The sequence below is a fragment of the Erpetoichthys calabaricus genome, chromosome 15, assembly GCF_900747795.2.
Source record: "Erpetoichthys calabaricus chromosome 15, fErpCal1.3, whole genome shotgun sequence".
In the NCBI taxonomy this organism is placed as follows: Eukaryota; Metazoa; Chordata; class Cladistia; order Polypteriformes; family Polypteridae; genus Erpetoichthys; species Erpetoichthys calabaricus.
In genome coordinates this window covers 92,762,571-92,777,486 of record NC_041408.2, presented here as the reverse complement: position 1 = coordinate 92,777,486, position 14,916 = coordinate 92,762,571, and the positions used below count along the sequence as shown (strand labels likewise).

The following is a 14,916-nucleotide window of genomic DNA, read 5'->3' as shown; positions in this document are numbered from 1 at the left end:
AATCACAGGAGCAGGTTAGTTACTTTTTAAAAAAAATAATAAAACATGCTCTACTTTAGAATGCAATTTAATGTGGCAAATTATTATATATAACTAGTTGTGTAAGCCTTTGCTATAAAAACCACGGGGTCCTAGAAACTATTAAAATCTATTTAAAAAACTATAGAAAAAAAACTGAAATGTAGAGATGTCAGTTAATTGAAAGGAACTACTCTGGGCATCTCTCTCCTAGGATGTTTTGTGTTGCCGATGTGCTCGCATCGCTTTTGCATCAGCGGCTAAGAGACTTTGCCTTTCTTGTGAGGTTTCGTTTTGCCGATGTGCTCACCACGTTTCTGTATTAGCGACTAAGCGACTTTGTCTTTCTTCGGAGGTTTCATTTTGCCGATGTGATCGCCTCGCTTCTATATTAGCAGCTAAGCGACTTTGTCTTTCTTCAGAGGTTTCGTGTTGCCGATGTGATCGCCTCACTTTTGCATCAACGGCTAAGAGACTTTGCCTTTCTTCTGAGGCTTCGTTTTGCCGATGTGCTCACCACATTTCTGTATTAGCGACTAAGCGACTTTGTCTTTCTTCGGAGGTTTCGTTTTGCCAATGTGCTCGCCTCGTTTCTGTATTAGCGGCTAAGCGACTTTGTCTTTATTCAGAGGTTTCATTATGCCAATGTGCTCGCCTCACTTCTGTATTAGCGGCTAAGCGACTTTGTCTTTCTTCAGAGGTTTTCGTGTTGCCGATGTGCTCGCCTCGCTTTTGCATCAGTGGCTAAGTGACTTTGTCTTTTTCGGAGGTTTCGTGTTGCCGACATGCTCACCTCACTTGTGTATCCTCGGAGACAGAGCCCTTACCACAACTCCACCTCTCACTTCCGGGCCGGACAGACATACACACACACTTCCGCATGTAGATGTTTATATATAAGGTGATTAATTAATAAATACCATACTGATTTTATATTTTGTATACTTTGTCTTTTATCTAGAGTGACTGAAATAATAAATGGGCACCAAGTGTAAGTTTGATGGCTACTATCATATTCACAGGGTTTATCAAGGCTACTGAGGTCGCTCCTCAATAATTAGAACAATTGTGGTAAAAGCAAGACATAGTTTGGTTAGTAAGTCGTATTTAGCCAAAAGAGTTGCGCTCTTCTGTGTGTCATGATGACACCCTCATGTTTGGTGGAGCTGCTGATAGTGAATCCCAATATCGAGAATCTTATACAGAATATACAATCGCTATGTGGATGTGTGTTAAATTTCAAAGGTGAGAGCAGACGAACCCAATAAATGTCCCTGGTAAGTCTCACATATTTCACAATAGTACAGTGTTTTAATGAGCTAGTATCTATGTGTGCCCACTTTATGTATTTAATCATTTGTACGGTTTGTATTTTGCCTATTAACACATTTCTGTACTCTCAGGCTACACTCAGAGAGGAACGCTGTACAAAAATAAACTGAATTGAATTAAAAAAGCAAATATGATGTAAAGGTGTACATACTGCCAGTGGGTGCCACCTCACCCAGCACCTTTAGTGTTTACTAAATGCATGTATGTTTATCCTTATCAACGTCCTCATTTTTGTCATTGAAATATTTAAAAATGCTCTAAATGTCAACTGTTCAGGACAAAACTTTGTGACTTTTCCTAAATTTCCTAAACAAACAGTTTCAAATAAAATAAACTAAACAACCCATAATTTGTACAGCTCCTAACAGAATTTTACCTTGTCATGTCAGTTCTGACCCATCTGTGGCTTTAATGGATTTTTTCATTGAATTTTTGTTCACAACCCATAAAAATGTGAAGGCCCTAAGAGTAACAACCATCAAAAAAAAGTTCTCAAATCACATTATTGAATGGCTGCCACATATTTTCAACACTGCCACGTCCTTTGGGTCAATTTTGACCCACCATATACTTTAGTGGTCTTCCTCTCCATTCAGGGTACTTTCTTTGTTTACAACTCTTGAAAAATAAAAACCCAAAAATGTCATCTCTACTAAAATGTAGGATCATTGGTACTTCAGGTTAACTCTTTGAGGGCTGCATATTTTTTCCAGTTTTCTGAAAAGCACACAAAGCAATAGTTTCACACAGAAATCAATTTAAAACGTCTTTTGCTGCTTGTCGCGGCTGGGGTCGTCGACTCTGGCAGCAGTTGGGGCAGCTCAGTGACCAGTAGGGATACGCGATGTACCGGCTGCCTGGCTGTCTTCTTGCAGCAGTAGTGGTGGTCGCAGTGGGACACAATCTGGTTATGTCATCGTAAGTCTTCCCTGGTGAACGTTGGCATAGGCACATTAGCTATACGATCAGCTGATGCTAGTCCCTTCACAGATCACTTACATCAAAATCCAACAACTCAGAGTCCGACTCAGCGATATGATATGCAAGACGTCGTCCACGGAGTATTTTGCTTTGCGTATTCGCTTTGGTCTCTCGTCAGATGTCGACACCATGCGAGGGGTTGTTTGCTCTTCACTACTCACGCACATGCAAGAAATCAAATCAACCAAGCTAACTTTAAAGAGAGTCGAACTAAAACATAACGGCGAGTTTTGTCACACTTTACGGCTGATTACCGTCCTCTACCCCTGAATTTCGACAAAAGTCGACATCCGCCCTGAAAGAGTTAAGACAGCCAAGATCTGAAGTGAACAAATCTGCCATCCAGGGCACCTAGAAAGGTCAAAAAAAACGCCTGTTAGTCCCCCAGCATTGAGTCGGCATTTGAAGATTTTTTTATTTCAATACATAATGATGTATATATAGAAACACAGAGTCTGAAAATCAATAACTTGGTCCTGCTCCTCATGGTTAAGCCCTGAGGTCAGAAGCCGAAAAACGCCATGATACGTCTGTGTCACATCAGCCTTGTGCAACTCCGCAATATGTTTGTGCATTTGAAGACACTGGAAAGGTTTAGGGTCTGCTCTGCATGCAATGCCAAGGGGGCGCTGATGAGTGGGGAATGAAACAAGAACAACTGTCCCAGGCCCCTAGGCTTGTGGGGGGCCCAGGAGGGTCTGTGAAGAAATACTCTGTTTTTGTAACACCGCTATCAGTGACAGTCTCAACAAGACTGACGGCAGTGACTTTGTGGGGCTACAGAAGACAGGAGTGCATAATGACTTGAACTTAGTGGGTCGCTATCTAAATTGGCTGCCTACTTATAGTGCCCCAGTGCCCACCACAGGACAAAAAGCTTCCCACCTCAGCCGGACTTCATTCATTCACTTCACAGTGGCTGACCAAGTGGTCCTTTTTATAGATAACAGTCTGAAATCCATGAGACGTGACTTACTTACACACAACAACATACCAAGAAATACTAAACAGCCCAGCAGTGAAATCTGAGTATGAACTTGCACGTCACATTAATGACTTTGCAACTGTGAAAGCTCAGATGGGGGATTCTGTAAAAAAAAAGATGAGTGCGGTAAGATAGCACCTGATGTTTATTATATAAAGCAGACTCAGAAATGATTCAATTTTCTGTACTTAGGAGTCCCAAAGCTTGCAAGTCCCAAACATTTCCAAAAAATGCTCAGTAGAGGGCAGCAACAAGGGTAAACACATCAATCTACTGTGTGTCCCTCTGAGCATTCTGATTGGTCAGCTTAGCTTTGGTGGAGTGACGCAACAGGATGTGTGAACGTGAGACACACAGAGAGGCATAAAGGCACACCAGGCATGCTGAGAGAGCCGGCATGTATAAAACCAGACAGGTGGTGATAAAGGCACCTCAAAAATAATGACAAAAGTATGAGAAGCAGGCTTTACGGTAATACACACGATAGATGGAGGGCCAGTGACGAGATGATCACACATATGTGTGAATACAACAACAACATTTATTTATATAGCACATTTTCATACAAAAAGTAGCTCAAAGTGCTTTACATAATGAAGAAAAGAAGAATAAAAGACAAATAAGAAATTAAAATAAGACAACCTTAGTTAACATAAAAAGGAGTAAGGTCCGATGGCCAGGGTGGACAGAAAAAACATACAGAGGAAAGGCCCTGAAGGCACATGTAGGGCAAAAGATAGCAAATATTTTTTAATTACTAGGGGGCTCTGTCCTCTGCTCACTTCGCTTGCCAACCCCTGGACTTCCCGTCTCTGCCGCTTGCATATGTGGATTTCACTTTCACCAAACACCAAATCTTTTAATTCTACTGGACAGGCCTCTTCATTGGGAAGAAACACTACTTTCCCTGATGGCAATATGAATTAGGTGATCTACAAGACTCCGACTTAAACTTTAAAGCCAAACAATATCTACATACTTCTGTCATGTCACCTATGTCCATATATTCAATCTCTTTTTGCTGTTCCGTTATTTCACCGAGTAATAATTTCCATTTCTTAGCGCTAATGCAATATTTATTATCAGTTTTTTGTGCCTTTCGAATTTTAGAACTATCATAACCTCTAACCTGCTCTGCATGTGTGTCGTGCCAACGTTTTTGAATTCTTTACGACGTTCTACTTTGTCTTCTACTCTTTGTCTTTTATTTCCGACCCCTCTTGGAGCCGAGAGCACAGGAACGGTGTCTGACAATAGCATTCACACGAATGAGAAGTGATTGGACCGTGGCCGTGGTTGTAAACGTTTGAGAGGAGGGCGGGACTTGTCAAAATCTCTTGGCATAAAATCTCGACTCGCGGGACTTAAAATTATCTCCAAGAAAGTCTCGTCTGAGGATTTCCTTTTATAAAAGAGAGACTGTATTACCAGTCTTTGACAAGTACTGTGTCTAGTAACTTTATAAAAAATAAAAAGGTTTATTTTCACAAAAAATGCTCTGAAATGAAAGCAAGGTCTGTAGAGCACAGAAAGTAAAATGGAGTTGGCTAAAATGGATGGTAATCCAGGCGACCAATACAGAAATCCAGATCTAAAACAGAGCCAGCAGGCCGAAAATATCCAGTATTTCACAAAAGCACAGAAAAAGGCACAAAGCAAACTCACCACATGCAGGCAGGGACGGCGGGAGACCCTCGAGATTTGTAAGGCAGAGGGGCAGCAACTGGCAGGTGGTCTTGGGGGGACCACCACCCACAAAACAGACTTTACAAGCATGCTGTTACAAACACCACTTGAAAGAGTTTGTCTAAATGAAAATATCCTGAACAATTTTTGGAATTCACTCATTCAACTGCAAAATGACAATTAACACAGTGTACCAAATAATTTGGATTTTTTAGTATCGGTTTTAAGCAGTTTGTTTCAGTGACTGGACAGCAAATGTCAAAGAATACATTTGGATTGTGCACACGGTAAGACAACTCAGGTACTTCATGAAGATGCCATTCTTTATGAACCCTGAGCTGAAATCAACCCCAATGAGATTATTTGTGGTTACACTGGGGGGTCCCCCACCTCTGCCACATATTAAACTTTAAACCCTGCATTGTACTTTGGTATTTATGAATGTCAATAAATGATAGTTGGGTAACTACATGATGGATATACCATAATTTTAAAGCTGTCGTTACTCTTAGTTTTTATATCATTATATATTGTGCAAGCCGTGCTACCCGTCTAAGTCAGGTTGAAATCTGAGTAATCCCCGCAGACTTCAGCACTAACATTTGCCTTCCTTTGGAATGTATTTTATAATAATTTCATAGAAACTTTTCTTTCTTCATCTTGTAAAGCAACTTTGAGCTCCACCATTTGTATGAAAATGTGCTATAGAAATAAATATTGTTGGGGGGTTGATTTGATTCAACCCTAGTTTTGTAAAATTTGGTTTGCTTGGATGGAATGTTATTTGACTTTAATACATTCAATAAAACGTTTTAAATAAATAAATAAATATCGTTGTTGTTGTACGCAAAACATCTACTCTTTTTTTCCTCCTCATTTTCTCATGGAGGACAGCACCGTTTACTGTTTCCAATCGCTAAAAGCAGAGCTTAGTCTCGATCCAAAAGTGAACCAGTCAGCACGTTGACATGCGCCTTCATAACGTGGACAAGGAAATCAAATTATTTGTCTCTCAGAAACCCGGGTGACACATTTCTCTGCAAATGGCCCGGTTAGGTGGCTGGGTTACAGTTACGGCTTTTGTGGTCTGCGCTTGTCTGCTGCACTCTGTTCAGCTCTTGAACTTCGCCCACACTATTAGCAGCCACAGAAAGAGGCGCCCAAAATGAAGCTAATGCTCGGGCAATCTCATTATTCCTTCTCCTGCTTGAAATAATCTGCCTCAACATTTCAGAAATCACTGAACTTGCGTTGAACGTACAGCGCTAAGCCAAGCAGCAGAAGGGTAATGTGGTAAATCTAACGTGTGTTTTGTAGTCCAATTACTTTGTAAAGTAAAGAGTAATCTAACGCCATACTTATTTTACTGAAACAAAAATACCTGCTGTGGCAGATGGCTGGGACTCTTACCCGGCCAAGACGCTCATTTGATGGAAGGTCCAGGGAAGAGGACATATCCACAGCAATACCTCCCCTGGGAACACAAGAGGGCAAGCCCCCTGGATTGCATCAGGGCCACGGGCTGGGTGCTTGGAATCTCAACCCTACTGGTGGCGCCTGGACTGCAGCATTTCTGCCATACCCAGAAGTGCTGCCAGAAGAGGATCACACAGCACCTGGAACACATGGTGGCTCTGAGGCTAAGGATCTGCGCTGGTATCCAGAAGGTTGCCGGTTCGAATCCCTGTCACTGCCAAAAAGAGATCCTAGTCTGCTGGGCCCTTAACCTGTAATTGCTCCAGGGCCGCTGTACAATGGCTGACCCTGGGCTCTGACCCCAAGGGGTATACGAAAACAAACAAATTCCTAATACAAGAAATTGTACAAGGCGAAATAAAGAACAAAAACAAAAAAAAACTTCCGGGTGCACTATAAAGGAGGCCGAGGAGCCAGACTCTGGTGGAAGGTGAACAAAGCCTGCTGGGACAGGAGATGAGGAGGCAAAAGAGAGAAAGAGTGAAAGAAAAAGAGAAGGTGATTTGTGCACTCTGTCCCGGGAAGGCAACAAAAGAAATAAATCATGTGTTGTTTGCACTTGTGTGTGGCTCTGTGCCTGTCTGCGTCGAGGTCAGGGTGGCGGTACACGCCCAAGGCTTTCACACTGCGTTATTATTATCCCAGAAGCAGTGGGAGTAAGATGAGAAGCACACATATCGGTACGCCGGTCCTTATTAGACACCATCATACAGCCAAGCAGAAAAGAGTGTGCTGCATGCAATCCGGGAACAGAAACCTATGAGTACAACGTCGCTTTAGTTTTCATCCTGCTGTTTGCTAGAGATACGTTGAAACAGTGTGATGAGGTGGCGCAGCGGCCAGTGTCCATACCACAAATAATCGGTGGCTCAGGTCGAAGATGTGAAAAAGGTTATGAATGGATGTGATTCACTTCACGGCAGATAAAGGACTCAAACTATTTCTACATCACAAGAAAATGATGCCAGGGTTCATGCCTGTGTTGGGATTCATGGCGGCCGATGATGACGTTTAACCGTTTTCTTGCGCAGTTTAATGGCGTTGGGGCGTTTTGACAAAGCAGAACTCCAGAGAAGTTTGTGTGCATTGTAAACGGATGCTTTTTAAGAAGTCACACACAGAATTACACACCTTCTCCAAGTTAGGTGCATTTAAACGCAATTAATTTGATTAAGGCCCAATTGAGACAGCGAAAGGTGAGGTAAAGTAATTATTGATCTTCTGCTTAAAAAAATATTCAGGATCACCTGTCACATTAATTATTTTCTAGACTTGGAACTTATTTATTTCTTCACTTCTTGTAAAGAGTACTCAAGGCTGAGTGCCACTCCCAAACAATTTTTATTATAATTTTGTTTTCTTTTAAGTTTAACTTATTGGGAGGGGAAGGGAGCCGAAAACTCTTTATTTTGGCTTAGGGGGCCTTGGAAGAAAATAGTTTGAGTAGTGCAGTGCCCGCCACATGCAGATATGTGTAAAAGTAAACACCATACACAATGCCAGTGGGTAGGGTTGCCAGTTCCAGGATATATTTACAGCAAAATGACAGCTGAAACCCTGTGCATAATGGTCCAGTGAATGATGCTTGGAGTTTTGCTGCTGTTGACGTTTTGCAACTATACGTCAGTAATCAGGACCGCCTTTGGAGTTTTACCCCGGGGGGAGGTTCAGATCCCATTTGAGTTTTGCCATTTGGGCAGCCTCACAAAACCTTCAAAAGCAGCACAAATGCCAGCACAACACCAAATCAAAATTTTTTCCCTTTCAAAAATTCTTCAATTTGGCACATCTGGCAACCCTGCTAGTGGGCATCGCATCCCCAGACCATTTAGTGTTTACTCATTTCAATTGTTTAAAGCTATGCCCTACATATATGGTCAGTTGGTGTGGCATTATCCCTCGAACCCACCAGCCTGTCACTATGTGACCTCCCACATGTAAGCCCTTTCACGTTCTAGAGTTCATACTACAGAAGCTTGCAGTCAAATGTTGGATTTGCAAGCCAGTTTCATAAAACTGGACATTCATGTAAATTTATGAAAAAGAGGTATTCTGCATACCTCGTCAGTGGGGGTGACCTCACCCTGCCCTGCCCCTCGAACCCTCCACTGTTTCACAGTACTTGCCAGAGCTGACACTACCTCAGAATAAATAGGTCGTACTGTGCAGATGGGCTTTTCTTGACAAACTAAGCTCACTTTTTCAATACAGACGACCGCTTTGTATAATTCACAGAATGCAGGCAAGTAACACCGGATTCACGTGCATGTTTTTCTGACTTCCCAGCATGTTTTTAGTATACTGTATGCGACATGAGACCCCCCCCCCCTGTAATCTCTCAACGCTAATCACAAATGCAGCCCATGGCAACTGCAAGGATCCCCGGTCGACAGCGGAGGCAGATAGCAGCAACAACTGCAGAAGGAGAAACCACGGCGGCGAGTAAACAAGCTGCAGAGGGGCATCTGCATTGCGACTTTAACGTCCACAACGTGGACGCGAGCAAAGCCAACTTCACGTCACTTGGTCGCCACGTCCAGTTTACAAGGAACCTCCGGCTGAGGTGGGTGCTAAAAGCCTCCGGCCTACTTTGTTGTGGACAGCTGCTGACGGACCGGGGGCGATCAGATTCGGAGACGTCACAGAGGGAGAGTCAGGGGGGTCAAATACATCTCCTGGCATTGTCGCTAACCTCCTAAATGCCTCGTATCCGTCCCATTCAGAGTTCAGAGGAAGCACTACGGGAAGGCGATTCCCGTTGCAAAGGGACCCAGTGACAGGGGTGCGATTTTGTCAGGGAAATCCGGAGGGACCGTCGCGAACACAGAGCGACTTTCTGCCACACAGCTTCTCTTTGCTCGGAGATAAAATACGGCCGGATTATTTACCTTGTAGACATCTCCATAGGTGCCACTTCCTATCCGCTGAATTAGCTCGAAATCCTCCTGCGGATTCCTTCTGGACAGGTCGAAACTGGAATTCATTATTTGAACTCCACCGTTTCGACTTTAGGAATCGCCGCTGGTGTGTGCGGATCTCTGCCGATGTGCGGCCTCTCCCTTTTCTTTGCGATGTCTTCAGGTCCCCAGTAATAAAAGGGCAGATCAGAAAATGAAAAGAAAAAACAAAAACAAAACAACGCAGAAAGGCAGGAAAATCTCAGTCCGACTTCACTGTAACTTTAACATGGCTTCCCAGAACCACGCAGAGCGCATGCGCACAGGGCGTTCATCCAGTGAGAGAGCAGGAGCAAGGAAAGCGGGAATGCGTCCGGCGTCTCCCGCGCGCGCACGCTCTCTCCTGCCTGCTCGCTCACGTTAAGCGCGTACTCTGAAGAAAAGCCACAGAGAGTGACAGGGAGCAAATCCTGTCAGCCGTCCGGCGCCCCTTGGCGAAGCTTAAGTAAAAGTAAAGATCTGGGAGAAATAAAGCAGAAGTCAGTCCTAACTGGAGCCTGCCTAGCCTATTTAAAGACAAAAATACAAGTTGAAATATTAAATAAACTGATCTAGAGGCTCTAGAATATCGACCAGCTGATTGCAAAATGCTTTTGTTTGTTTTTCAGTGTCATGCTAACTTATCTGATTTAAGGAACAACAGGTGAGTAGTCATTCCTGCCATTCCTGCTCCCTTGTCTTCGTTTCTCTTCATTTGTTCATTGCCTGAATTCAATAAAACATTGGTTGAAGTAAAGGGACAATGAAAGTTACTCTCTCCGGGGCAGATCTAAAATTAATGAAGTTTAACTTTCAAGGCCCCTCATCCCACAAGGGCCCCAAGAAGAGACTTTAGTCCACATTGCTTAAAAACTTTTAATAATAACACTAATAATGTAGTGTAATTCAGTACATCAATTATCACAATCTGAGATGTAGTGGTTAAATAAAAAAAAAATTGTTCACCTGTCTTGGAACAACCCCATTGAAGAAGATAACAGTGGTTACCCAGACCTGGATACTGGTTGTGAAGGGGCCCCCATAACCCCAGTCTTCATCTCCGGTCACTGGCTAGTGTCCATGTCTCACAAACAGGAAGTACCAGGACTCTAAACAGGATCATCTCCAGACAGAGGAGCAGCTTCAGCGACAGACTGCTGTCACCGTCCTGCTCCACTGATGGACTGAGGAGATCGTTCCTCCACCACACTATGTGACTCTTCAATTCCACCCGGGGGGGTAAACGTTAACGTTATAGAAAGTTATTATCTGTCATACCTGCATTGTTATCACTCTTTAATTTAATATTGTTTTTTATCAATATGCTGCTGCTGGAGTATGTGAATTTCCCCTTGGGATTAATAAAGTATCTATCTATCTATCTATCTATCTATCTATCTATCTATCTATCTATCTATCTATCTATCATATTGTGCCTTTCACTATCTATCTATCTATCTATCTATCTATCTATCTATCTATCTATCTATCTAAAGACTTGGACCTTGGTCCTTTTATAGAGATATCAGGAGCTCCACACACCCTTTTCCAGAAACCTCATGACCCCCCATGCTCTCCCAATCCGTCTACTGACTTCATAGGAAGAGTCACCAGAGACATGAATGTCACTGCTGAGGTAAGTAAACTCCTCGACGAGGTTGACACTCTCTCCGCAGACAGATACACTGCTGATGGCTTTACCCACAAGGTCATTAAAGGCCTGTGATGTTGGTTTTTATCAGGACACTCGCAAGCCCAGACACTCAGAATCTTCGCTCAGTCTCTGGAGAGCCCTGATCAGAGCCTGCATTGACTCCACAAAGATCCCCCTACTTTCTCTTCTGTTCTTTTTCCGTTTTTCTGTGGAGGCAATCTGTGCCACCACCACCTAATCAAGGCACCGTGATGTCCTGACATTGATGAATTAAAGGCCAGAAGTACACATGACCATCATCATCAAATTCTTCCATGAGAACCCTGAATACCATGAGGACTGATTGAGGTCATTTATGTTAGGTAGAATGCCTAGAGGGGGCTGGGTGGTCTCGTGGTCTGGAACCCCTGCAGATTTTATTTTTTTCTCCAGCTGTCTGGAGTTTTTTTTTTTTTTTTCTGTCCTCCCTGGCCGTCAGACCTTACTTTTATTGTATGTTAATCAGTGTTACCTAATTTTAATTGTTTATTTTTTATTTTTTCTCTTTCTTCATCATGTAAAGCACTTGGAACTACATTGTTTGTATGAAAATGTGCTATTTAAATAAATGTTGTTGGCAAAGTCAAGATCAGTGAATCTTTCGTCATCAACAGATGCCCCACAGCCGCTGGACCCCATGACTTTGCCCAACACCCACTCCATGCAAGCACTGAACAGAGCAGGAACAGAACACACCACTGACGGACCCCAGAATCACCTGGGAAAAACACAGAGGTTCTACCTCCACTCTGCACAGCACTCACAGTAACAGTGTACAGGCTGGCCATGATATCCAGCAACCTGGAGGGGATCCCGCCAAGTCTCAGGATGCCTGATCAATTGAGTTGAATGCTTTTGAAGGAACTGGAGAAATCCAAAAATGGAATCCTCCCAGTGCCACCAGCTTTGGCCTTGTGGAGCAGACAGATAATTGCATATTGTTGTGTGGTGCAACAAGACAATGACACAAAGCACACAAGGAAATCTGCTAACCAACAATTGGTCAAGTCAGAGTCCTGACCTTAACCCTAGTGAGATGCTGTAGCATGACCTGAAGAGGGCTGTGAGATCAAGACAACCCAGAAATACTGAGGAACTGAAACCAATGTGTAGGGAGGAATGGTCCAAAATTCATCCTCTGCATTGTGCACGTCTTAGAAGCAGCATTGGGAAATGTTTGGTGGAGGTTGTTGCAATTAAATGAGGAGCTACACGTTATTAAAGTCAGTGGTTCACTTACTTTATCCTGCCTGCACTGTAAATGATAACTCAATGTACTTAACAAAGACAGGAAAAGCAAAACTGACTGTGTGTGTTATTAGCTTAGTCAGATTGGGTTTGTCTAGAATTGTGATTTAGATGAAGATCAGACCACATTTTATTAGGAATCCTTCCAGGGAGTTGCATAGGGTTCACTTACGTTTTCTTGCCACTGTATCTAAATCCTTACTGATGTTTATAGTCCTTCCACTGCAAATGGGGATCCTGTTACTAATACGCTAATGATGAATCATTCTGACCCTGCAGTTAGTGTATGTGGTGACTTCAGCCATGTGGCTTTGTAAGGAACAATGACAAACTTCCACCAGTTTCTCTTTATTTATTTATTTATTTACTAGGGGACTTTGCCCCCTGCTCGCTTTGCTCACCAAACCCCCCCTGCACTACGTGCCAGCCATTTCGCGTCTCTACCGCTTACGTATGTGGATTTCACGTTCACCAAACACCAAATCTTTTAATTCTCCTGGATAGGCCTCTTCATTGGGAAGAAACACTACTTTTCCCTGATGGCAACATGAATTAGACAAGTCCATCCATCCATCCATTTTCCAACCCGCTGAATCCGAACACAGGGTCACGGGGGTCTGCTGGAGCCAATCCCAGCTAACACAGGGCACAAGGCAGGAACCAATCCCAGGCAGGGTGCCAACCCACCGCAGATTAGACAAGTCTCCAACTTAAAGTTTAACTCCGAACAATATACTCAATCTGTTTCCGCTGTTCCGTTATTTCACAGAGTAATGATTTCCATTTGTTAGCACTAATGCAATCTTTCCTGTAATTTTTTTTGAGACTTTCGAATTTTAGTACGTTCATTATCTCTAACCTGCTCTGCATGTGTATCACGCCAACGTTTTTGAATTCTTTACAATGTTCTACTTTGTCATCTACTCTTTGTCTTTTATTTCCAGCCCCAGGTGTGGTTAAATCTCTTGGCACAAAGTCTCGTCTCGTGGGATGTGAAAGTGTCTCTCTGAGAAAGTCGCGTCTCGTCTCTCTTCCCATGATTTTTTTATTATAATAGAGAGATTTATTTATGTTTCTGAGGGTGGGAATTGCAGTCCCGTTAGACAGCCCTGTTATATTACATGGGTGCCACCAGGTGGAGCTGCAGAGATTGATTGTCCTTAAGGAACTTCTACCTGACCTGAAAGCGCTTGTAACCTGTAGTGTGGTGGCACCAGACGTACTCCTGGGTCTGGCATAAAGGAAGCCGCTCAACCTCATCCAGACACATTGGAGTCGGGAAAGGTGCTGGACAACACTTGCCTGGAGGAATGGAAGAAGAAGAAGAAGAAAAAAGAAAGACAGGAAGAGAGAATAGGTGGAATTGTGCCTTTGCTGTGTTTCTGCATTACCTGTGAAGGTATTTGTTAAAATAAATTATTATATGAACTGGTACTTGTGTTGGTATTGGTGTGTTGGAGGGGTTGGTGCCCTCTATAGGTCACACAGGTAAGTTAATGTTCTTTTACAGCAAGCCAGAGTTCCTCTCCAACTTTGTGTTTAAAGTGCTTGTTTTTTGTCTTCTTTGTTCACTTTTTGTTATTGTTGATTGCGTTCCATAATTTTTTATAATATTGTTGTGTTAATTTATTATTTGTCTAACTGTATTAGCTGTCCCGTGACCCTGTGTTCGAATTCAGCGGGTTGGAAAATGATGGATGTATTAGCTGTTCATTTTCTTCTGTTTAGTTATTATGTAGTATTTATTCTAGTGTTGGACCAGTACTAAAATTTTAACTTCAGTACTGACACCCACTTTTACACCTCAGTACCAAGATGATACTAAAGCAAATAATGGAAAACTCCACCGTTTACAGCTTCAAGCTGCTTCTCCCGCACAGTCCAAAAACACACACACACACACACATGCCCGTCTCCCTGCTCCACCACATTCCACATATCATAATGAGGGCATGGGGGGTGGTCTTTAGAAGGTCCCCTTCAGAGTTTCAAGCATGCTAATATAAGCATTTTGCATTGACGGGGTGGGGGGGGGGGGGGTGTTGAACTCCCTGGGAACCCCCTTTGGTGTTTCAAACTCAATGAAATCTTCTTCTTGTTCATTCGGCTGTTCCCGTTAGGGGTTGCCACCGCAGATCATCCAAAATTGTTGTCCGCATATTGATTTGGCAAAATTTTACACTGGATGAAATATGTATATTAAATCAAAGAGGTTGGGCTCCCTCTAGGAATTCCTATCACGACAGAGCGTGATGTGCCAAGGGGGAGCCCACTGCTCAAAGACAGGCATAAAAATGCTTGGCTGATCTTTGCTAAAACCCACCTTGAGAAACGAGAAATCCTTCTGGGAAAATGCTCTATGGACAGAAGAAACCAGAACTGGTCCTAAAGAAGGAAGTGCCAGGTTTAGGTTTGTTTCCAATTAACATTCAGCGAAAAGATACTGGGAGAAGAGACGTTGTGTCAAGCGAGCATTATGGAGTGCTAGATGTGTATTAACAACTACAGATAAAAAATATTTCAGCTGGAACTATCTTTCAGATGGCGGAAAATAATGAAAT

General features: G+C 43.0%; 1 protein-coding gene across 7 annotated transcripts in view; it reads right to left on the bottom strand.

The window, feature by feature from the left end:
* The window catches only part of LOC114665585 (mitogen-activated protein kinase kinase kinase kinase 3), a 126,427-nt gene extending 116,725 nt beyond the window's left edge, over positions 1–9,702 (bottom strand). For 4 of the 7 annotated variants that reach the window (XM_051919139.1, XM_051919141.1, XM_051919143.1 and 1 more), the window contains exon 1: positions 9,367–9,700. In XM_051919139.1, the coding sequence (XP_051775099.1) occupies positions 9,367–9,462 (96 nt within the window). In that variant the 5' untranslated portion in view covers positions 9,463–9,700. Of the gene's footprint in view, positions 1–9,366 lie in introns of all 7 variants that reach the window. The other 3 variants (XM_051919138.1, XM_051919140.1, XM_051919137.1) reach the window with 2 other exon arrangements.
* Between the last annotated feature and the right edge of the window lie 5,214 nt (positions 9,703–14,916).